Here is a 26171-nt window from a genome sequence, read left to right as displayed (position 1 = left end):
GAAGCAACATGATGTTCTATGTTATGAAGGCTAACTCAGAGCAAAAAAACTTTATTCTACAAAAGAACATCAGAGGAGTAATTGCAATAAAATGTAAACAAGAAATTGTAAACAAGAGCATCCCTTTCCCTTTACTTGACTAGGAAATAGTCCATACAAACTACATAGGTATCAAAGGTTTTATATATGTACACAGCCAACATAATATCAAAATATATTTTATTCTGGACCTCTTTCAGATCTGATTCAAATTACAGTTGTCAAAGCAATACAATGCAAAGGGAAACTGCAACAACAACAACAAAAAATGTGCCTAGAAAGGATAAAAGGGTCATTGGGGACAAATCATTGTGATGTGGAACCAAAATACATCGCAAGTGTAATTAACATGGTCCAGGACAGCATAGAGTATCTGTATCAGTCTTCCTTACACAACAGTCATGAAAACTGAACAACAAAGTTCTTCAACATGTACAAAAGACTGTCATGGGCTGGTTTACACTTTTACAACAGTTTTAAAGTTAACTGGATAACTAAAGAAATGATGCAGACATTTTAATCCAGTGCTATAAGTAGGCTCACAGAATTAGACCCAAAGGATTTGTAGAAATCAAAAACTAGAACATTATAGCTACAATGTCGAAGTCAGGAAAGAAGAAAATTACTTCTGTATTTAGGGATTACAGAGCTACGAAATGCAGTCTGCGTGTTTTTGATGAGATGGATAAGTACATTAGACTAGATACAACATGCAGAATGTTTTCTTGAACTTATCCATAAACTCCAAAGAAAACATCATGAAACAGATTACGAGAAAATTTAAAAAAAAATACATATGCCCGAGTTATTCACCCTGCTTCAACACTGTCAACATAAAGGCAGAAATAAAGAATGCTATTAATACTTCAGAACTACTGATATAAGACATCAAATTTCTAAATCAGTGTATTAAAAAAGTGAACACTTCCTCTTTTTTTGCTCTCTCTTCTACACTTAACTAGATTCATGTTTTTTTTTTTTTAATTGATATTGAATGTGACACGTCAGAGCTATTACCGGAAGGAGTAATTCATAACTTCCCTACTCCCCTTCCATCCCTGCTGATTCAGAAGAAAAACAAACAAACAAAAAAAAACAACCAGGGTCTCTTGTAGATTTGCTGCTATTCCCCAAAATGCTGGCATTTGCTGCCATGCCACAATGTTGGTCCACTGAAACAGGGTTTCTGTGGAAACTGTCAACAGTAATTCACCAGACGCAAGTACCGTTTTTAGCGTGCGAGAAAAAATGCAGGTTCTACAGAAATGTACAGTGTGCTTAAGAAAATGAAAACTGTTTTGAAAAGAGTAAATAGCACTGCATTTGATATTTATTTTTTCTGCTTATCTAGTAAAACTTAACATCTTTGCTGACATAAGAACAGTCATTTCTGATTCCTTTAAACAGCAAAAATGCATACTCCTCTTCAGGCCTCTATTCAGTAATAGTTTACATAACTCTTAACAAAATCATTCTACATAAACAGATAGCTCCTTAAAAATAGTACTCTCTCATTAAATCTAATTTGACAGAAGTAAGTTTAAGGAAAAAAGGAGTGCTTTATAAGTTAAGTGAAAAAGTACAAATCTTTGGCCTTTCTCTTGACATTTCTATATGTCAAAAAGCAAAAAACCTTCATGTAATTCAACCTAATGATTACTTTTTGCACCATAATTTGTTTTTTACACCACAAAAGGAGGCACTTTCAGTATCTGTAAAAGGTGTTTAATCCTAAAACATACTTACCTAGAGAATAATTAATTAAAACAGAATTCAGTACACCCTAAGACCTATTAGGAAATTAAAAGTTATCACTTCTAAAAGTCACGTCAAAGTTAATGGTGGTACCCGATCAATGACAGTAAACCGGGAATGGAACAAAGATAAGAATTTATGGGATATCCTACATGAAGAAGAAAAAAGATATTCCTTTATGATGTTCAAGAATGACAGCTGCTCTTTCTTTAATGTATTTTAATCAATAAGTATTCTATTCATTTAAGTTTTCCTTTCTATTTTTCCTTATAAGTGTCTTACAGTAGCCTATACAACAATGACATATAATGAACACCACAGAAAATCTACTGGAATCAACAGATCTTCAGATAAGTTCTTAGAGGGGGCAAAAAGAAAAAAAAAAAAAGGAAGGAAAAAATAAGCAAGAACTTCAAATATAGAACTTTACAGGCTGTGAAACTTGGTCTCTTATAATCATGTTACTGCTCAAATTAGAGGCAATCTTACTTTTGTCTACTGGAGCAGCATCGTGGCACATCAGCAGGCAATGATGATGTTGAGAACAGCAGCAAAAAAGAAATAACTGTATGCTCACAAAGAACCCAAGCCTACAAAATGGATACCTTTCTGAGAGTTTATACTTAAAAGACCCAAGACTTCAGGATAATAAAGCTCTGTATTTATAATCTTTTATATGCCCTACTGTGGCTATTATGCTTAGTAAAATACCTAAAGATCAAACAAACACACAAACAAAAAAACACAGAGACGATGACAACACCATAAACATGTAGCTGTCGATTTTGGCAGCTATACTGCAGAACTTCATGACTATCTTTAATCAGCTGGGGAAAAAAGGTCAATAACTGTATGCAAATGAATAAATTGTCCATATCAAAATACAAAAAGTACTATCAATAACCACCTCTGACTTTCAGATTTAAATTCAGTGCAATTGACAAATGCATCGCTAAAGGAAAATGCAGCTTAAACATACTCAAAACATTTGTGTCTATTCCTGGGAGCACATTTAAAAATTATTGCACAGATTTTTAAATTTTTATTTATTTTTTTTTAAAACAACAACAGAGGTCAACCACAGATGTGGACCTCCAGCAATAAAAGCAGGATTTCAAGTGCCAGATACTCAGCGTATTAGGTTTCCTACGTAAGTCACAGGGTAATAGTTCTAAATATCTATAATGTGATCCAAAACCCTAAAAACAGCTGGCACAAAACCATCATGAATGACTGCCTCTCTGGATGTAAATTTTAAAAAATATTATTACAGTATCTTAGACCCCACTAACAACAACTGGGGTACATGTAACAATGTATTGTGAAATTAAGTGTATTTATTCTCTTTACCAATAGCAAATGCTATCCTACCTTAGTAAAACCAAGACTTGCTTCAATCAATGCTGTTTTGTAAAAATAGCAAAACAACAAATGCTGAAAATCAAAGCTGCATTACTAGGGTTAAATCAGTTTCTACTTAAAACATAGGTTAAAATTTTAGCAGTAAAAGCTTCAAATAATTAGTGACAGAAATAGTGTTATAAATTTGCTAAGCTTGATAATAAATGATATTCCTTAATTAAAATTTTTGCGATATTAAATTTGACAACTATTCTCTTCAAAACTGACACTTCTGAATTATTACATTGATCATGACAAACCCTGTTAATCACACATATAAACATAGCCCCATGCTATCATTTGTAAATTCTGTATATTTTAGCTTTTAGTTGCATGAGCACAAGAGGTTTGATCTGATACCTATACCTTTAAGAAAATACATGATATTATAAACAGAGTAAAAGACATGATATAGTAGTGATTACTAAAAAAACAAAACATAGCAGCTTAAATCTATCTATATTTGAGAAAATGTAGTCACAAGTACCACAAACGCAGAATCAGAGCAGCCGGGCGGTTAGTGCAATTATACCTTTTTAAAAATTTTTGAATCACTGCTATTTAAGAACACCTTGAAGCAAGTCTTTTGTTTTAAAGATTGTTTTTAAACTAAGGTAGCAAACATTTTGCCATGTAATGGCAGTGTTATATGCCGTTATCTTGCTTTGTATAAAGAAAAATAACATGAGAGATTTTAATACTGGAGTTTGGTTACATTACATATTTAAGCTTCTACACAGAATGATGGACACTTTGGAGAAGCTACTCCTTATCCAGAAACATTTTAATCTCTTAAAAAACAAAGTAAAAGAAACAAACAAACAACAAAAAAAAACCCCAAACCTACTTTGCTCCTTTTCACAATAGTGCACATTTTTAACCATAATTTAGTTATGGCTACAAAACATCAGAAGATATTTTTATGCATCTTCTCTATGGTATTAAAAAAATTTTTGTGCCCTTCTAGTCTTTAATTGGCAGAAATATGTCCCCAAAAAAGAAACTATTGCATTTAAGCCACATCACCAAAAAAAAACAAAACAAAACAGAAAAACCCCACAACAGAAAAACAAAGCAAAAGCAAAAACAAAAAACAGAGCATAATACCCTTTTACTGATGTGTCTTACAGATTGACATGACCAAAGTCATATAGTTCCATTTAATTTCCAATTTCCCCTTCTACGACATGCACCAATTGAATATATGCTCTGGGAGCCATAAATGTACCAAACATCTATCTCTTCAAAAGAATGCATTAAAATATTTTTAAGAATTTTTTTGTTTAAAAGGTGAAAAAAAATATAAACAAGAAACTGATTCACTCCCTTACTTCATGCATCCATAAACTAAACCAAAAAAAGTTTAAAAGCAAGAACAAACTACTGCTGCAAGTTTTTGTAAGTCCGTTTTCTCTGTACATACAAACTGCTAAACTACTGAAGGGAAAAAAGAATATAATCCATGGTGTCTGCTGATTCAAAGGGGATAAACAAGGCTGTCATTAGTATCCAAAAACTGGTACATGTATGGGCTGCTTTTATAACGCATATTTTTTCTCTCTTCTGTTTTTCATATCCAAAACTTCTAAATGCTATTTTAGGGGCACAGCAGATTTGATTCCAGCACTTGGTGAACAGAATTCACAAGCTGTGACAAAATTCTGTCATCTTCAGGGTGCAATTTTGTTTATATACACTGTATGTATATATTTCTCTTAGATTTGGCTGTAGTGGACTGGCCATGGTTCAAGTGGGACTATAGCAGTACTTGGGTCGGGGACAGTCATTTTGGCTATATACACATTCATAGTCGGTCCATGGCTTCCAACTAGTAGCGCTATTTCCGAAGGTCTAATACACAAACCTGTAAGAAATTAAAATAATCAACCAGTGTGTAAAGAATTTCATTGTACATTTTTAACTTTTTTATAGTACAGTTTGGAATCTACTTCTTAGTTCCCAGTTCATGAAACTGATAAAACAAAAGTAATCACAGCAATGGATATAAACAAGCAGATAAACTACGTGAAGGAAGATGGAGCAGACAACCATGGGCTCGCACTACAGAGAACCATGGCTAAAATTTTTAAGATTTGCTTTCTGTTAATTAAAAGGCAGAAATGAATACATTCAAAATAGACCATTTTCTATGATATGTCTTCAATTTTAATGAAGATTTTACTACAGATTATATTAAGGTATTGCTTCAGTAAACAGCTAATGGCTATACTCTTTCCATCTTCCCTTTGCTTTCAGAACTTCGGGAGCCACAACGAGTATTTCTGTAAAGACACTGCCAGCCTCACCCTGAAAGCCTCTTGGTATCACATTGAGGTCTACATTCCTCAATGTAGACCCCTCAGTGCCTCTATTCCCTCCTTCCCTGGGCCACCAGCACTCTTCTACAAGAAGAGAAGGTTAAAAATAGGCATTAAAAATTCAAATCTCTCTTATAGAGATATCATGCGATACTTAATTTCACTGATGAAGTTTTACAGTCCATTTCTTGATCTTGAAGGCACTCTTTGGCAAAGATACCCTAAATTATATTTACATTATTTGAATGAAATGAATATAAAAAGTATAGAGCCTTCAGTAAAAAAGACCAATATCCATATCATAAAATTTATTTTATAAAGAACACTTTGGTGGTCACTACCATGACAAGCCACATTTATTCACTATGCTTTCTCTCTCTCTCACACACATTTACCCCTTTGGAAAACTTCATTATACTTACTGAACCATCTGATGCACTGGCTCCAACCTTGTCTCCTGCTGCATTCCAACAAACTTCAAAAATTCCACCTGTTCCCCTATAGCTGTGAACTAGAGCACCTGTCTAAAATAATGAGAAGCAGAATCTTAAAAATGATAAATTATTATGTATATTCAAATGTTGAGGTCAAAATATCATACGGCTTTATTTCCAGCAATCCAATGCAAGACTTATCTTCAACTTCAAACACAAGTTTTGAAATACCAGAAATGTAATATGATGATCCTTTCACAAAATGGTAGCACTAGCCTGCTCTCAACAGATCATTCACACATTCACACACACACACACACACACACACACACACACACAGTTTCTCCAGTACTGATAACCATTTTTAGCTAAGGTATCCTTTTGGTCTCTTTGACACCAGAAGCACCCCGAAGCTAGAAGAATTATTAAAAGAAGCTAAAAGAGCATATGTACATTATTACTAAAAGATGTTTTAAATTAAAAGAAAACAAAGTACAAGCAGGAACACCACCAATTTCATCATCGATTTAGCCGATTTATAAATACTACTCAATTACTTTATTCCTTTGGTAATGGTAATCAAAATCATTCAGCTGCCATTCAATAATTAAAACTCAGTACAAAAATATATTCTCTTAGGAAACAAGTCATTAAACAGGTCAAAGGTAAGAGGTTCTGCTATGAGAAACTGAAAAACATGCTGCTGGTGTTCTGTCCTGACAAACAAGAAAAGTATGTCTTAGCTTCATGGTGACCTAAAAACTTCAAACCAGAAGTATCAGAACCACCTAAAAACGACTTGGCAGCAAGACACGTATCTTGTAAACACCGTCTGACAGAGCCAGCCCGAAGTTAATCACTAAGCTGGGAGACCATTTTTCCTTGTTTTCCTGTTCAGAGTCAGTCTGGAAATACTGCCGAAACCACAGATGCATGGATGCAGTTGATCACATTGGGAAAGCTCTACTGTTTTTTCCCTCTTACCTAAAATTTCTCACAGTTTAAGAGATTAATGAAAAAGTATGAGTATAGTAGGCCTTAAATATATCTACCATTAATTAGGAGCAAAAGGAGTGGCGTCAAGAAAATCTAAAATAAGCTCACGTACAGAGTAAAATCTATAGAGAGTCAACTGTGGGGTTTAAAAAAGAACCAACACTTTCTTTCAATAGTACTTACCAATTTCTAAGCTTAACTTAGGCTATAATTGAACCAAAACAGCATGTTCAGTAAGCAAGAGCTATCTACATTAAAACTGCCAAAGAATTCTTAGCATTTACTCAAATCTGTGATCAGACCAGACTGCAAGAATTTATCTGTCAAATGATTAGGTAACATATCAACCAAGTAATGGGAAGGAAAAAAAAACAAAACTACACACTCACATATATATCACATATGTATATGACCAAAAAATAATGACTTTTTCCTGCACTGAAATCTCACAAGATGGATTTTATTATTTTCAAACTTAAAAGAAAAAAAAATGACATTTTGATACACAATAGTGAAACAACAAAACAGTATGGATAGCTGTTCAAATATCTTTAAAAGTCTAACAGCATCTTCCCTTAGAATTCTACAGTTCTCTACCCAAATTTTAAATTAATTTACTCAAAATAGAGTAAATGAGTGACAGAGAATAATACATCAGGCAGATTATCTATTAAGTCTCTGCTATTCAATCGAAACAGAAAGACTGGGACTTTTCTGGTAGTTCAATGGTTAGGACTCAGTACTTCCTTCCACTTCAGGGGGCAACAGGTTTGATCCCTGGTCAGGAAACTAAGATCCTGCCAAGCCGGGAAATAATTAAGATTAGAGAGCTCAGCAGGGTTGATGAAGTCAACATCAACATGCCAAAATTTATAATGTTCCAAACATGAGTTACCATCAGTAAGTAAAAGGAATACATGTTTTGAAAGATGCTATACATAGTAACAATAAAATCTGTAAGGCACCTCAGAATAAATTTTTAATAAAAGAAGATCGTTATGAAGAAATTATAAAGCTCTACTAAGGGGGAAAAAAGAGCCTTAATAGGCAGACTTACAAAGTAACACTCATTAAAATTAAACCGATAATGCAGGGCCAGGTAGAGTCATGGAACTTATTGAAGAAAACGGTATATGGCATGTAAAAACTAAAACACTGAAAAGATGAAAAAGAATGAAAGCAACAAAACTGTTTTCTCCATTTTTAAGAAAAGATGTCTGTAGCACTGTCCCTAGAAATGTAGTATACAGTTTTAAGTTTCTCTCTGATCAATTCTGTATTGAATCATAAAATCCTGTCCTTTAGTACATTTTTTTAACTGATCATATATACCTTCTTCAAAGATAATTCTTTTAGAAAATAAAGAAATAACATCATTTATCTAAATAAATGCATCTTAAATTCTCATACTTTATGTCTGCAAAACTGTTGAAAAAATAAAACAAAGAATTTAAATTTATTTCTAAATTTTGGTCTATATTATGAAAATCTCACTTTAGATGGTTTTGATCTTTACTTAGCTATAAAAAACACCACCGAAAAATACTCATTTAAAAACTAAGAACTGAATAAATAACACAAAAGGAAAGACAATCAAAATTGGAAAAAAAAAATTTGTTTAGACAAGCACTTCTTACTCATATAAAGATACATGACTCTTCAAATAACCCAGACATACCTGTGTGTTCCAGATGTGCACACACTTGTCAAAAGAACCACTCGCCAGATACCTGCCATCAGGACTGAAAGCTACACTGTACACAGGCTCTTGGTGTTTTGTCAAAGTATGGATGCAAATTCCTCGGTCTACATCCCATAATCTAACAGTAGAATCAAAGGATGCACTGACAAAGGAGGGAAAAAAAAAGATTTTATAAGTAATGAAATTCCCAGCCCCACCCCCAAACTACAATGACCATCTTTCCTTATAGCTAGCCACAAATTCCTTATGAGAAGTAGACTGTGCTGTTAGGAAAAAAGTGCTCTGGAAACAAAGCTAAAAGGAGAAGAGGTAGCTTTCATTAAGGACATCTCCACGTCTGTAAATTGGAAAACATATATGAGCTAATTTACTACATTTCTCTTTTCTTTAAATAACTCCTTTATATTGATTCACAAAACACTACATTGAATATATACTTATTATTTATTTTGATGCTGAAAAAACTTTATTGCGTTATGCCTCAGTTACTTGGGTTTTAATCAATATTTGATATTATCAGTAAATATTTGATATCTCCAGAGACAAAATCCATTATGAGCTGAAATAATAAAATGTCTAAAATACTCCTTGCGGGATACATTCCCATTTTACTGAATTTTCCGCCATAATGTACGAAATTTTTTTTGTAAAAGACTCATAAAGGAAAAGCAAATCAGAAACGTTACCTTGCTAACATAAGATTGGCATTTGGATTGCTTGTCCCTGGCCCTGTTGGACTCCATTTGATAGTATAAATTTCTTTATTATGTGCTTGCAAATCATGGACACAGTTGTCTTGTTTCATACTCCATATCTAAATAAAAAAGAAAAGTGTGTGTAAATTAGCTTTCCATATAAAGGATACGTTTATAACATGATCTTGCCAGTCCAAAATACGTGGCATAGCCATAACAATAATTATAGAGATCAAGAGAATATATGCAAAGAAATTAAAATGTAGTAGAATACATTTAATATTTGATTTTAAAAAATGACAAATTAGCTTCAAGTCCATTCTAAATAATTAGTATTGTGAGGCTTCAGGATTCAATAAATTATAGTTCTAAGATTATTTTTGAAAACTTCAGATGGTACAAATATCAACATTGAGTAATTTCCTTGGGTAATGATGCTACAATATTTAAGGCATTAGTTTTTATGCCATCCTTTAAAAATAAGGATATACATTATAAGTTCCTCTTAGAATTCAGAATCAGGAACTATATGGCAATGGGGAAGGGAAAGTAGATAAGGAACATACAGGTAATACACTATGATTCATGTTGACACGAAAGGATAGGCAATAAAGGCCAAAAAAAACCAAAAAAAAGGCAAGAGGGACTATATACAATTAAAAAGTTTCTGCACAGCAAAGAAAACAATCAATAAAGTAAAAAGGCAACAACCTATGGAATGTGAGAAAATACCACAACCCGTATATCCAATAAGGAGTTAACTTTCAAAATATGTAAGGAAATCCTACAACTAAACAGCAAAATACTAATTTAAAAATGGACAAAGGCAACCACTTGTAAAAGAATGAAACTAACAGATGGCTAACAAACACATGAAAAGATGCTCAACATCACTCATTATCAGAGAAATGCAAATCAAGACCACTATGAGGTACCATTTCACACCAGTCAGAAAGGCTGTGATCCAAAAGTCTACAAATAATAAATGCTGGAGAGGGTGTGGAGAAAAGGGAACCCTCTTACACTGTTGGTGGGAATGCAAACTAGTACAGCCACTATGTAGAACAGTGTGGAGATTCCTTAAAAAACTGGAAATAGAACTGCCTTATGATCCAGCAATCCCACTGCTGGGCATACACACTGAGGAAACCAGAAGGGAAAGTGACACATGTACCCCAATGTTCATCGCAGCACTGTTTATAATAGCCAGGACATGGAAGCAACCTAGATGTCCATCAGCAGATGAATGGATAAAGAAAGCAGTGGTACATATACACAATGGAGTATTACTCAGCCATTCAAAAGAATTCATTTGAATCAGTTCTAATGAGGTGGATGAAACTGGAGCCTATTATACAGAGTGAAGTAAGCCAGAAGGAAAAACTCCAATACAGTATACTAACACATATATATGGAATTTAGAAAGATGATAACAATAACCCTGTGTACGAGACAGCAAAAGAGACACTGATGTATGGAACAATCTTATGGACTCTATGGGAGAGGGAGAGGGTGGGAAGATTTGGGAGAATGGCATTGAAACATGTAAAATATCATGTATGAAACGAGAAACCAGTCCAGGTTCAATGCACGATACTGGATGCTTGGGGCTAGTGCACGGGGACGACCCAGAGGGATGGTATGGGGAGGGAGGAGGGAGGAAGGTTCAGGATGGGGAGCACATGTATACCTGTGATGGATTCATTTTGATATTTGGCAAAACTAATACAATTATGTAAAGTTTAAAAATAAAATAAAATTAGAAAAAAACAATTTAAAAAAAAAGAATGAAACTAGAACACTTTCTAACACCATACACAAAAATAAATTCAAAATAGATTAAAGATCTAAACATAAGACCAGAAACTATAAAACTCCTAGAGGAGAACACAGGCAAAACACTCTCTGACATACATCACAGCAGGATCCTCTATGACCCACCTCCCAGAATATTGGAAATAAAAGCAAAAATAAACAAATGGGACCTAATTAACCTTAAAAGCTTCTGCACAACAAAGGAAACTATTAGCAAGGTGAAAAGGCAGCCTTCAGAATGGGAGAAAATAATAGCAAATGAAGCAACTGACAAACAACTAATCTCAAAAATACACAAGCAACTCCTCCAGCTCAACTCCAGAAAAATAAATGACCCAATCAAAAAAAGGGCCAAAGAACTAAACAGACATTTCTCCAAAGAAGACATACAGAGGGCTAACAAACACATGAAAAGATGCTCAACATCACTCATTATCAGAGAAATGCAAATCAAAACCACTATGAGGTACCATTTCACACCAGTCAGAATGGCTGCGATCCAAAAGTCTACAAGCAATAAATGCTGGAGAGGGTATGGAGAAAAGGGAACCCTCTTACACTGTTGGTGGGAATGCAAACTAGTACAGCCACTATGGAGAACAGTGTGGGGATTCCTTAAAAAATTGGAAATAGAACTGCCTTATGATCCAGCAATCCCACTGCTGGGCATACACACTGAGGAAACCAGAAGGGAAAGAGACACGTGTACCCCAATGTTCATCGCAGCACTGTTTATAATAGCCAGGACATGGAAGCAACCTAGATGTCCATCAGCAGACGAATGGATAAGAAAGCAGTGGTACATATACACAATGGAGTATTACTCAGCCATTAAAAAGAAAACATTTGAATCAGTTCTAATGAGGCGGATGAAACTGGAGCCTATTATACAGAGTGAAGTAAGCCAGAAGGAAAAACACCAGTACAGTATACTAACACATATATATGGAATTTAGAAAGATGGTAACAATAACCCTGTGTACGAGACAGCAAAAGAGACACTGATGTATAGAACAGTCTTATGGACTCTGTGGGAGAGGGAGAGGGTGGGAAGATTTGGGAGAATGGCATTGAAACATGTAAAATATCATGTATGAAATGAAATGCCAGTCCAGGTTCAATGCATGATACTGGATGCTTGGGACTAGTGCACGGGGACGACCCAGAGGGATGGTGTGGGGAGGGAGGAGGGAGGAGGGTTCAGGATGGGGAACACATGTATACCTGTGGCGGATTCATTTTGATAATTGGCAAAACTAATACAATTATGTAAAGTTTAAAAATAAAATAAAATTTAAAAAAATAAAATAAAAATAAAAATGGACAAAGGACTTGACATTCCTTCCAAGTTGACATACAAATGGCCAACAGGTTATATGAAGAGATGCTCAATATCACGGATAATCAGGGAAATGCAAATCAAAACTACAATGAGATATCACTTCACAACTGTTAGATGGCTTCATAAATTTTAAAAATTTTGTCAAGAATATAGAGAACTTGGAACCCTTATAAACTGCTGATAAATGAATACAAAATGGTGCAGCCACGAGGTTCTCCCTCAAATTTTAGCAACTACCCCTATATAAACCAGCAATTCCACATCTGGTTACATATATAAAACACATAAAATGAAACCAGGCTCTCGAGGTGGTATCTGTACTCCCATGTTCACTGCAGCATTCTCCAGAAAAGCCAAAATATGGAAACAGCCTAAGTGACCGACAATGGATGAATGGAGAAAGAAGAAGATGCACATACACACAGTGGAGCATATTCAGACTGCACATATAAGGAAATCCTGCTGCTGCTGCTGCTGCTGCTGCTGCTGCTTAGTCGCTTCAGTCGTGTCCGACTCTGTGCGACCCCATAGACAGCAGCCCACCAGGCTCCCCCGTCCCTGGGATTCTCCAGGCAAGAACACTGGAGTGGGTTGCCATTTCCTTCTCCAATGCATGAAAGTGAAAGTGAAGTCGCTCAGTCGTGTCCGACTCTTAGCGATCCCATGGACTGCGGCCCACCAGGCTCCTCCATCCATGGGAGTTTCCAGGCAACAGTACTGGAGTGGGGTGCCAATGCCTTCTCCCCTAGGTATACATAACTCCACGTAAATAAATGCAAAAGATAAGTTTCCAAAACGTATTTCATGCCAGCTTTCGATAGCACTGATACTACTGACCATTCTCTTCAACACTTCCCTTGAAATACTCTTCTCTACACATACATACTATTTCCACTGAAGTCATTCTTGCTAGGTTTTCTTTTGGAACCTGATTCTTCTTAAAACAGGTAAATGTTACAGAGTTTAAGACTTTTAAAGCTTTCTTCTTCTTCTTTTATTTGATATTTTCTACCTACACAATTTTGTCCACGCCCATGGCTTTGAATGACCACCTGTCTATTGAGAATTCCCGAATGATTACATCAAACTTTGAGTTCTTCTCTGAGCATCAGACCAGCCTGGCACGTCCACTTGCATGACTCAAAGGCACTATCCAAGCTAAACATAATCTTCTCACTCATCTGCTGTTCCTTCTTCTCAAAGTACGGCTTCACTAGACATTATTCATCCTTATAGCTTCTGCTTTAAAATTCTGACCTTTTATTATTCTTAGAATAACAACAACAAAAACCTCGAACATGTTCTAATTCAAACGTTACCTCTTGAACTGCAAATCAGTAGCTGAGAGTAGCTACCGGCCTTCTTTCATTTCCTTGTATGTGCCACACTCTGCTCCCAAAGAAGTTCTTTGTTCTTTATTCATTTTATAAGCATAAGGTATGTGCATGCAAGGGTGCCAGGTGGCACAGTGGTAAAGAATCTGCCTGCTCATGCAGGAGACACAGAGATGCAGGTTCAATCCCTGGAGCAGGAAATGGTAACTCACTCCAGTATTCTTGCCTGGAAAATTCCATGGAGGAGCCTGGTGGGCTAATAGTCCTCACACACGACTGAGTGAGCACGTGTGTGCTCATGCATGCACACACACACTTGCAAAGTAATCTCACAAATAAAAGTGTGAAGAAAAGCATTTTTATCAGCAACGCTTACAAGGGAGTCCAGACTTGAGAAAACCTAACTAAAAACACAGCTGGTATTTAAGGAAAAAAAAACTCACCAGGTTACCAAGGTTACATTTAATCTGTTCCTGGGAAGAGGAAAAGCAGTTTTCCTTCATGATTATCCTATCTATAAAGGTTATCATGTTTGTAGTCAGTGGCATTGGAAAGTCAAAGGTAAATTATTTTTAGTAGAGTTAATGATGAAGTATAGAGTTCAAGCTTCATTAATTTTGAAAATTGTATTTTTCTTTATCTCAGAAAGCTTTTCCCCCCCTTAATTCTGGTATGTGATATACACAGGGGCTAGGTGTTAGTTTTTGCTTTTAGTTATACAACAAGAAAAATGTAGACTCATAATGAGACGTGAATTCTGAAATGTCAACTATGCTCACTCACCAATTAAGCTATATATCCACTACACATCAGTTTCCCAGCACGGGTGATATATATTCACACCACAGCAAAAATCCAATTAATACATTGCTCAGAATATTAGTCAAATCCATGAATCCTACAAAGATCTTCATTCACTACCTATGAGTCAGATCTTTACATGAGCAAATAACCTTTCATTGTACCAATATATGACTCGTTACTAGCAAAGACAATTTATAATAGCACAAATCTTAGTATCATTAATTCCCAACTACAAGAGACACATTCTGAGCAATCTTAAAACGGCCAGAGCAGCCACACTGTGTAACTCCTCAGCCCCCTTCCTCCCTCCTATTGAATTACCTTCAAGGTCATGTCATCAGAACAGGATGCCAGGAGATTGCCAGTTGGGTCCCATTTGATAGCGTTTACTTCATTCTAAAAATAATAGTAAACATTCACATTTTCACTTCATAGACTTGGTTGTTCTTTGGGTATTAAACATACATACTTCAAAACCACTCTGAAACATTACTTATTCATCATAATTGCTTTCAAGGAGGGAGAAAAAAGAAGTTTCTCACCGTGTGTCCCTGGAATGTTTTAATAGGTCTGTCTTGTCCTAATTTACAGACATGAATGCACATATCTGTACTGCAAGAAGCAAAAGTGTTGTTGCTCTGCCAGTCGACATCCAATGCTGGTGCTGCAAAGGAAAAAGCCAGGTTTGCATTCATTCCACATGGGATTGAAATCTAGGTGCTTTAGTTTTAAAACGCTGTTGGACATTAAGAACTTAAATGATTTGCTTTATTCGTTTTATATTAATAGAATTTCTAAGATTATGGTACTTAATTATCACAAATATTAATACAGTTCAGTTTGGTTGTCTCTCTGTGAGACACAGCCTAACAGAAAGTACACTGGCCTGGTAACCAGGAGATGAGGGTTCCTGAGAGCTTGCTCTGTAAATTACTAGCACTGGACTCTTAAAATTAAATGTGATGCTACATTTCCTTTTGTTTCTAAAATTCTGTGAGTGTTCAATGGATACAAAGCCTTGTTTTGCTATTCCCTAACTAATGGGCCCTTAGAAGCAAGTCAGCTCTCAGGCTATTTTTCTCTTCTAAAAAATGGGGATAAAAACCTTTACGCTTAGTACTCAAGGATATTGTGAACATCAAGTTAGATAATGTGTATGGAAAGTACTTTGTAAATTACAAGTCAGACAAATGTTAGACTGAGTAAGTACCATTTCCACTATCTACTTAACTGATAAATGGGAGTATTACATGATTGGCAAACACATTTTTCTTCTAAGTGATTCTTGTCAAATATATCTTAAATCCTACATCACTGAATTTAAAACCTCAGAGGTCCAAAAGCTGGCTGGCATTTAATACTTTAGCTCAGATATGATTAAAGATTCTTTCCTTTCTCATTTTCCCCTGTTGCAAAGTGCAAAGCTTCTCTATAATTAGCAAGGCAGATTAAGGTAATGATAGCAAGTAACTGGGTTAAGAAATAGAAGCACACCAAAAACACTGCATTTAGAGCAGGCAGTAGGTGGTTGGGGGAAAGGTGAGAATCAAAAATGAAGCACGCCTGGCAAGACAAGGAAAATCCTGATATATAACAAACACTTCAGAGCCCTGCATGAATTAGGTTGACCCTAGACCTTTGTCACCAGAAACTGTTCCCTTCCTTGGCTCCTTTCCTCTTTCCCATCCTGCTTCCTGGAGAATCCAACTAAGTCAGTGAGTAAAAACACTGGCCCACTTTGATCGGCACTATGTCTGGTATGCTGGTGTTCATGTGCACCACAACCTCTTGGAGCAATGTAGACAACCGTTCCTCTGTGAGCTTATCTTCAGCCCACTCCTCACCTCGCTCTGCCCTGCCCTTCTCTGCCACCAGGACACCACATATTCCAGGTCCCCACGCCTGCAGTACCCCAGATGGGCTCATTCAGTGGAAGAAACTGTCAGAAGTCCAAGGTCAGGAGAAAGACGGTAGACAGGCAACTCTGTGGTCCTCTCTCTTTAAGACTGGGTCTTTGGCAGTGACCCTGATTGCTCCACGGTGCCTATGCTCGCCAGGCAGCCTACTCGCTAAAGACACCATTCCCACTGGGTAGTTGGATCCTATCATTTTCTCTACAGTCTTAGGTTTACTGCAGTTGTTAAACTCTGAGTTACCTCCTACTTCTCTATTCTTCACTCTTGTAAGACTTCTGCTAGAGTTTCCTTATATTATGTTCCCTTTCTTGAATTACCTGGTTTAGATTTTGTCTTTCTGCTTTGGAATCAGTAACTACACCTTCATTTTGACATTAAATATTATTAAGATAAAATTTTGAAAAATAATTTTAACAAAATGCTTATATGATAATTTATTACAGTGTTAAGAAGTGTGGGAAAGGACTTCCCTGGTAGAAGAGTAGATAAGGGTTTGCCTGCCAATGCAGGGGACACAGGTTTGATCCCTGGTTTGGGCAAATTTCACAGGCTGCGGAGCTACCAGGCCCATGTACTACAACTACTGAGCCTGTGCTCTGCAAAGAGAGAAGCCACTGCAATGAGAAGCTCACACACCACAACCAAGAGTGGCCCCTATTTGCTGCAACTAGAGAATGCCTGTGTGTAGCAATGAAGACCCAGTGCAACCCCCCCACCAAAAAAAAAAATTGTGTGTGTGTGTGACAAAAATGTAAATAATTTAAAGGACAATTAAATGTTATATAATACAACGCTATGAAGAAGGCCAAGTATCTGTTGTGCTCCACCAGGGTATCAATTTGACAGAGCATCATCTGAAAACATTAGATAGGTGGCTGAGAAAATCAGAAACGGTATTTAAACAAATACACCATTAGGTTCAAACAAAAACAAAAACCAACTGTATAACTGGGTAAAGACAACTGAAGGAAGCTGAAGAATGCTAAGACACGAGTTGTATGATTAATGTTCTGTGATATGCTTGGCTCATAAGATACAATGATTATAGGTTGGTATGATCTAAGAACCCATACCTCCTTACTCTGTATTCCTAAAATTTAAAAATGACTCTAGGTAATATAAGTCCTTCAGGACAGAAATACATCTCTAACATAAAATATATTTTTATGTAGGTAATATGTGAGAGGTATATTTACTATTATTGGTTTCATTTTTCATATGATGAAAAAGGCTAAGAAAAGTTAATTGGCCGAGGGTACACAATCTTCTAAATTTCTGGAGCTGGAATTCCCTGGTGGTCCAGTGGTTAGCACTCTGCTCTTCCACTGCAGGGGCCATGAGTCTGATCCTTGGTTGAGGAACAAGGATCCTGCAAGTTGCAAGGTGCAGCAAAAAAAAAAAAAAAAAGTCCTGGAACTAAGATTCAATCTCTGTGTCCTCCAATTCTGATTTATTTTTTTGTTAACCCATGCATCTTTCATAATCCAGAAAGGTAATAAATAAACCTATGAGGGAAGGGGAAAAGGCATTTAATATTCATTTGCCTTTTTAAAAAAACAGCTTCGCTAAGATATAATTCATGTATCATACATTTCATCCATTTAAAGTGTGCAATTCAATGGCTTTTAGCATATTACATTAGTTTTAAAATATTGTGGTCATACATAACATGAAATTTGTCATTTAATTAAGTGTACAATTCAGCTGTATCAATTACATTCACAATATTGTACAATCACCACTATTTTCAAAAGTTCTGCATCACCCAAACAGAAATTCTGTAACCATTAAACAATAACTCTTCATTTTGCCCTCCTCCCAGCCTCTGTACTCTTGAATCTTTACTTTTAAAGTTATGTCTGATTTACTTCACTTAGCATAAGGTATACAAGTTCTCTGGTGTTGCAGCATGTACCAGAAATTCATTTTTTTTATGGCTCAATAATAATCCATGTATATAGAGACCCCATTCAGTTCATCCACTCATCTGCTCATGGACAGTGTGTTGTTCTCACCCTTTGGCTACTGGCTACTGTGAACAATGCTATAAATACTGCTATGAATTCATTCAAGTTCCTGCCTTCAATTCAATTACCTAGGAGGAGAACTGCTGGGTCATATGGTAATTCTATGTTTAGCTTTTTGAGGAACTGTCATACTCTTTTCCACAAATGTACCATTTTACATACCTACTAACAAAGTATAAGGATTCTAATTTCTCCACATCATTATGAATACTGTTATTTTTTATAGCTATCCTAATGAATATGAAACGGTTAATTCATCTATAATCATGACTTATGCTTTACGTAAGAGTATATGAATGAAAATACAGTATAGGAATTAGAATATGGTAATTTTAAAAGCATGGTAGACTTCCATTCTTGGTCAAGATGGGGTAACAGGAAACAAATTTACCTCCTGCCCAAAATAGCCAAACACTTACAAAATGTATGAAATGACAGTTCAAGACTCTGGGTTAGTGCTAGCATTAGTTGCTCAGTTGTGTCCGACTATTTGAGACTCCACGGACCACAGCCTGCCAGGCTCCTCTATCCATGGAATTCTCCAGACAAGAAGACTGGAGTGGGTTACCATTCCCTTCTCCAGGGCATCTTCCTGACCCAGGGATCAAACCTGGGTCTCCTGCATTGCAAAGGATTTTTTTTTACCATCTGAGCCACCAGGGAAGACTCTGGGTATGAGACAACAAAGGACAGTGGTTCTTGAGAGAAAGAAATCAACCAACAATGTACCTTTAACTGATCATATATGATTTAGAAAAATGTCCAGATCTTGGCCCATGGAAGAGGAATTTCCCTAAGGAAGAAATTAATGAAATTCCTGAGGGGAAGAGATAAAGCTCAGAATCTAGAGAGCCACAGGCACCTAGAATTCACAGCACAAGAAAGGAGAGAGCTATGCAGACAGAATTCTAAAGACCTGCAGCGGGCCCAACTCACATAGTTAGCTATTCTAATCAGCGTAAGTACTAGCTGAGCCTTGGGAAAGAACCACTGAAAAGGATTAGAAGACACAATGCCTGATACTCAAGACTGGAAATGCACAGCAGGCTAGAAAACCTTTTGATTCAGGGAACACTGGTTTGAGTACATCTAGGTTCTTGCCTCAGTACCAGGAAATAATTAGCTCTACACTGAGCACTGTTTCCCTGCCATTTAACAAGTTTCGTAAGCGTGACCCAAAGGATCAGACCGTTTCCAGGTAATTTAACAATGTGCCAGAACAAAGTTCACAAATACTTAGAAGAAAAGAAGTTGAAAACTTGAAAAACAGCATAGAAATTATCCCACTTCTCAGGTTGTGCTAGTGGTAAAGAATCTGCCTGCGGATGCAGGAGACGCAAGAGATGTGGGTTCAAAAGGGCAACCCATTCCAGTATTCTTGCCCTTTCGAAGCCTGGTGGGTGATACAGTCCATGGGGTCACAGAGAGTTGGACACGAATGAGCACACCTGAAAAAAATACTGGATAAAAAAATGAAGAGTATTATGGGAAATCAAGCAGACTAATAAACACATTCAAAACTTCAAGTGAAAAAAAATGTGGGGAGGAAGTAGAATATTTCTTAAAAATAATGGTCAAAAAAAATTTTTCATTTGAAGGAAACTATGCATGAAGACATCCAAGAAGCTTCAAGGTCAAGAAACAAAGAAAACTGAACTAAGGCACAACATATTCAAACTGCACCAAATCATTTATAAGCAGAAAAACCTTAAAAGCAGCCAGATAAAACAAGACAAATTACTACAAGCGTTAAGGATGAAAACTGGAACAAGTTCAAAGTGAAAATACTGTAAATAAGAGAACACAGCAATATTTTTTTAAAGTACAGAAAGAAAAAAATCCTGTCAACCCCCGAACTCTATACTCAACAACAACAAAATCTTTCAATAATGAAGGTGAAATACAGACTTGTTCATATATATAGAATGAATTCATCAGCGTTACATTTGCACTATAAGGAATGTTAAAGCAGTTTGGGCAGAAAATAAATGATACTAGATGAATTAGATGTGTATGCATCTACACAAAGAAATGAACAGTTGGAAATGGTAACTATGAGTAAAAATTATTATTATTTAATCTCTTTAAAATATCACTTGAAAGTATATAGTGCTAAGTTAAAAATGTGTACTATAAATCCTGATGCAACCACTATAATAAAAGATTTATAGTTAATAGCCCACCAAAGGAGGAAAAATGTAGTCATAAAAATATTCATATGATCCAAATGAAAGTGGAAAACAGGAAAAGAAGAAGAGATAAATAGAAATATGATTAATTTAAATGCAATCATATCAATAGTTACATTAAATGTAAAGAGCCTAAATATTGCCATTAAAAGGCAGCGGTTGATATTCAGTAAACAAGCAATAAATGATGCCTACATAAATTACACTTCAAATGTAAAAGTATGGAGGAATATATACCATGCCAACACTAACCAAAAGAAACTTGAAGGGCTACATTAACATCAGATTAAGTAGATTGCAGAGCACAAAAAACAAAATGAAAAAAAAAAAAAAAAGAGGCTCATTAACAAAATGATAAATGGATCAACATGAGTATGCAACATTCCTAAATGTTAATGTCCTTATTAGCACTGTTTCAAAATACATAAAGCAAAAATTGACAGAAGAAATTAGAAACTGTGTTTTCCAATTATTATTGATGATTTCAATACCCTTCTCTCAGTAACAGGTGGTATAAGTAGACAGAACAATCATTTAGGGCTATAAAAGATTTGAACAACCTTATGAAACAACTTGACCCTCATGACATTTGTAGGAACAATAGAATTATATTAGAAAGTGGGCTTCGCTGGTGGTCCAGTGGTTAAGAATCCACCTTACAATGTAGGGGACACTGGGTTCCTCCGATTCCTGGCCCGTGAAAGAGCCCACATACTGCAGGGCAAAAAGCTCATGCGCCACAACTACTCAAAGCCTGTGCTCTGGGGCCTGCAAGCCTCAAACACTGAAGCCCACACACCACAGAGCCCACACTCCGCGACAAGCAGCCCATGCCCCGTAACGAGTACCCCCCGATCTCCACAACTAGAAAAAGCCTGCACACAGCAACCAACCGAGTGCAATCAAAAATAAAATGAATATTTTTTATTAAAAATTAGAAAGCAATGCTACAAAGACCTTGAAAAGTTTTCCAATTATTCATAAATTAATACACTGAATCAAAATTACTTCAAAAAGTATTCTGAACTGGATGAAATTACAATATCTGAAAAACTGTGAGATGTCACTAAGTAGTGCTGCTAAGTTGCTTCAGTCGTGTCCAACTCTGTGCGACCCCATAGATGGCAGCCCACCGGGCTCCCCCGTCCCCAGGATTCTCCAGGCAAGAACACTGGAGTGGGTTGCTACTTCCTTCTCCAATGCATGAAAGTGAAAAGTGAAAGTGAAGTCGCTCAGTCATGTCTGACTCTTAGCGACCCCATGGACTGCAGCCTACCAGGCTCCTCCGTCCATGGGATTTTCCAATCAAAGAGTACTGGAGTGGGGTGCCATTGACTTCTCCAAGTAGTAGTTAGAGGTAAATTTATAGCACTGAATGTCAGATCCCCACTAGAAAAGTAGAAAGGTTTCAAATCCGTGACCTCAACTTCTATATCAAGCAAAAGAAAAAGATACGCCACCAAAGAAGATCTACAGATGATAAATTAACACATGACAAGATGCTCAACATCATTAATCATTAGGAACTACAAATAAAACCACAGTGAGATATCACTACACACTCATTAGAGTGGACACAATTAAAAAGACTAATCATATACCAAGTGCTGGCACGGATACGGAGGAACTGGACATACACACATCTCCCTCAATAAAGCCATTTAAAAAATAAAAAAAGCATGGCAGGAAAGAATATCACAGGTAAAATGGCTTTTTATCTGTAAAATGACTTCTACATCATCTACCTCTTTGGGTTGTTCAGTTAGTTCAGTTCGGTCTTTGCAACCCCATGAATCGCAGCACGCCAGGCCTCCCTGTCCATCACCAACTCTCGGAGTTCACTCAGACTCACGTGCATAGAGTCAGTGATGCCATCCAGCCATCTCATCCTCTGTTGTCCCTTCTTCCTCCTGCCCCCAATTCCTCCCAGCATCAGAGTCTTTTCCAATGAGTCAACTCTTCTTACCAGGTGGCCAAAGTACTGAGTTTCAGCTTTAGCATCATTCCTTCCAAAGAACACCCAGGGCTGATCTCCTTCAGAATGGACTGGTTGGATCTCCTTGCAGTCCAAGGGACTCTCAAGAGTCTTCTCCAACACCACACTTCAAAAGCATCAATTCTTTGGCACTCAGCCTTCTTCACAGTCCAACTCTCACATCCATACATGACCACAGGAAAAACCATAGCCTTGACTAGACGAACCTTTGTTGGCAAAGTAATGTCTCTGCTTTTGAATATGCTATCTAGGTTGGTCATAACTTTCCTTCCAAGGAGTAAGCGTCTTTTAATTTCATGGCTGCAATCACCATCTGCAGTGATTTTGGAGCCCAAAAAGATAAAAGTCCAATGCTGTTTCCACTGTTTCCCCATCTATTTCCCATGAAGTGATGGGACCAGATGCCATGATCTTAGTTTTCTGAATGCTGAGCTTTAAGCCAACTTTTTGACTCTCCTCTTTCACTTTCATCAAGAGGCTTTTTAGTTCCTCTTCACTTTCTGCCATAAGGGTGGTGTCATCTGCATATCTGAGGTTATTGATATTTCTCCCGGCAATCTTGATTCCAGCTTGTGCTTCTTCCAGCCCAACGTTTCTCATGATGTACTCTGCAGGTGACAATATACAGTCTTGATGTACTCCTTTTCCTATTTGGAACCAGTCTGTTGTTCCATGTCCAATTCTAACTGTTGCTTCCTGACCTGCATATAGGTTTCTCAAGAGGCAGGTCAGGGGGTCTGGTATTCCCATCTCTTTCAGAATTTTCCACAGTTTATTGTGATCCACACAGTCAAAGGCTTTGGCATAGTCAATAAAGCCGAAATAGATGTTTTTCTGGAACTCTCTTGCTTTTTCGATGATCCAGCGGATGTTGGCAATTTGATCTCTGGTTCCTCTGCCTTTTCTAAAACCAGCTTGAACCTCTCTCTGGAAGTTCACGCTTCACGTATTGCTGAACCCTGGCTTAGAGAATTTTGAGCATTACTTTACTAGATGTGAGATGAGTGCAATTGTGCGGTAGTTTGAGCATTCTTTGGCATTGCCTTTCTTTGGGATTGGAATGAAAACTGACCTTTTCCAGTCCTGTGGCCACTGCTGAGTTTTCTAAATTTGCTGGCATATTGAATGCAGCGCTTTCACAGCATCATCTTTCAGGATTTGAAACAGCTCAACTGGAATTCCATCACCTCCACTAGCTTTGTTCGTAGTGATGCTTTCTAAGGCCCACTTGACTTCACATTCCAGTATGTCTGGCTCTAGGTGAGTGATCACACCATAGTGATTATCTCGGTCGTGAAGATCTTTTTTGTACAGTTCTTCTGTGTATTCTTGGCACCTCTTCTTAATATCTTCTGCTTCTGTTAGGTCCCTACCATTTCTGTCCTTTATCGAGCCCATCTTGGCATGAAATGTTCCCTTGGTATCTCTAATTTTCTTGAAGAGCTCTCTAGTCTTTCCCATTCTGTTGTTTTCCTCTATTTCTTTGCATTGATCGCTGAGGAAGGCTTTCTTATCTCTTCTTGCTATTCTTTGGAACTCTGCATTCAGATGCTTATATCTTTCCTTTTCTCCTTTGCTTTTTGCTTCTCTTTCTTTTCACAGCTACTTGTAAGGCCTCCCCAGACAGCCGTTTTGCTTTTTTGCATTTCTTTTCCTTGGGGATGGTTTGATCCCTGTCTCCTGTACAGTGTCTTTGGGTTGTAACCAAGACTAAATGGGATCGTGTATAAAGAGCATTACCTCCAACAGAAAGGTGGCACACATTATAAAGCAACTCATAACGATGCCACACCCACTTATTTCAATTTTCCATCACTCCTAGGATTTAGGAAAAATCTTTAGGCAGAATGGTCAGAGGTCTAAGAGAATTCTATCTGGTTGAGGACTAGAAGCAAAGGCGGAAAGGGATTAAAACAGGTAAACAGAAACTGATGTGTAAATAAATACTTATTAATGTGATAAGCTTTAATCAAGTTGAATTGTTTAACATAATACTTGCAAAATTATGCCACTCAGACACTACTGAAAAATCTTTTGTGCCTTATTTGACTTATCGAATCACACTAAATAGAGAAATACAAAAAAGCAAAATGCCAAAAGCTTTGCATTTCAGTTTTAAAGGTAACACTGTGCCACTGAGTGTAAAAAGGATAGTACCAAAGCCTTGAAAATAACCAGAATTACTTAACTCAGCCTCCAATTTACAACTCTTTCCAACCACAACACAATCTTGCATGATGTAATTAAATTAGGCAGTACTAAAACTACTGTTCTAAACATTATTAGGGATCTTGTTCCAGTTTAACATCAGTTTCTGTTCTCAGAAACCCCCCCGAAAGCAGGAACAAAGTTCTAGGATGCACAAGAGTGTTGGTACTAAAATCAAAGTGTCTCTACACATCAGGATGTATGCTCTGCTGCATGGCCATATATCATGGAGAAAGAAGCGCACTATTTTGGAGATCAGATTTATCTGATTTAAGTATCAAATTATTTCCTAAAAGAAAATATATGAAGCACCAAAGTTCCAGCAATATCGGTAAAACCTTATAATTTTTATTTTAGGTAAGCAAGAGGACTGATTTAGATACATAAAATAAAACATGACAATACCTAAATCTGTAGAAGTTTATGCAGTATTTTCATATATATGTATTAGTCTTACACACTTACTCAAACAGTATTATTTTTATCCCTCGTTTACAGACAGAAAATACGGCTCAGAAAGGTTCAATGACTCAATCTTGAAGCTTGTTAAGTGGAGTGGGATTCACAAGCACACCTAGACATCCTGGATCAAAAATCTATGTTCTTACCATTAAATATTACCAACTCTAACGGCACCAGGCTGAAAATGCTTTATGGTACATTTCACAGAAAACATTTGATGATCCTCTGATGATTAATTATCTGAAAGCCACTGAACATCAACTCCTCAAAGGACTAGTAACAAAACTTACATTTGATAGTTCAAGATTTTAGATGAACTATATGCTATTAAAAGTTTAATTAGGAAAACAGAAGAAAGTTCCAACAGTTCTCATGTAAACTGTGAAGATTTACCTGAATGAAAAGGAAATTGTTGCTTGGCTTCACCAGTATGTGCATCCCAAATAATTGTAGTCTAAAATAGAAAAGAAAAATATATTGCTAAGTTTATCATATATACATAAATGCCTCATCATATTAAAGCAATATGAAATGTCAGAGCACATTTAACATTTAGTTTTAGTACAATGAGGCTATATTCCACTGGGAGCAGGGAAAGGATGTTGAAATTAAACTGTTAAGCAGTTTGATTCTACCCTGGTGACTTTTCATCAGTTAACTTACTTCAAGTAACAATTACTGGCTGTCTGTAAGTACCAAACATTATATTCGATTGAGAAACTCCATTGTAGTCGTGTA

The 26171-nt window shown here is 36.5% G+C and overlaps 1 protein-coding gene across 2 annotated transcripts in view; it reads right to left on the bottom strand.

Moving 5' to 3' along the window:
- Positions 1–202: 202 nt before the first annotated feature.
- The window catches only part of TBL1XR1 (TBL1X/Y related 1), a 74218-nt gene continuing 48249 nt past the window's right edge, over positions 203–26171 (bottom strand). For both annotated transcript variants that reach the window (XM_061415473.1, XM_061415470.1), the window contains 7 exons: positions 25827–25887; positions 15178–15299; positions 14957–15031; positions 9332–9459; positions 8622–8787; positions 5936–6037; positions 203–5059 (listed from right to left, as the gene is read on the bottom strand). In XM_061415473.1, coding sequence (XP_061271457.1) covers positions 5033–5059; positions 5936–6037; positions 8622–8787; positions 9332–9459; positions 14957–15031; positions 15178–15299; positions 25827–25887 — 681 coding nt within the window. In that variant the 3' untranslated portion in view covers positions 203–5032. The remainder of the gene's footprint in view (positions 5060–5935; positions 6038–8621; positions 8788–9331; positions 9460–14956; positions 15032–15177; positions 15300–25826; positions 25888–26171) is intronic.

Source organism: Bos javanicus, chromosome 1 (assembly GCF_032452875.1).
Source record: "Bos javanicus breed banteng chromosome 1, ARS-OSU_banteng_1.0, whole genome shotgun sequence".
NCBI lineage: Eukaryota > Metazoa > Chordata > Mammalia > Artiodactyla > Bovidae > Bos > Bos javanicus.
Note: the sequence above shows the minus strand (reverse complement) of the source record. Positions and strands in the feature narration are given on the sequence as shown.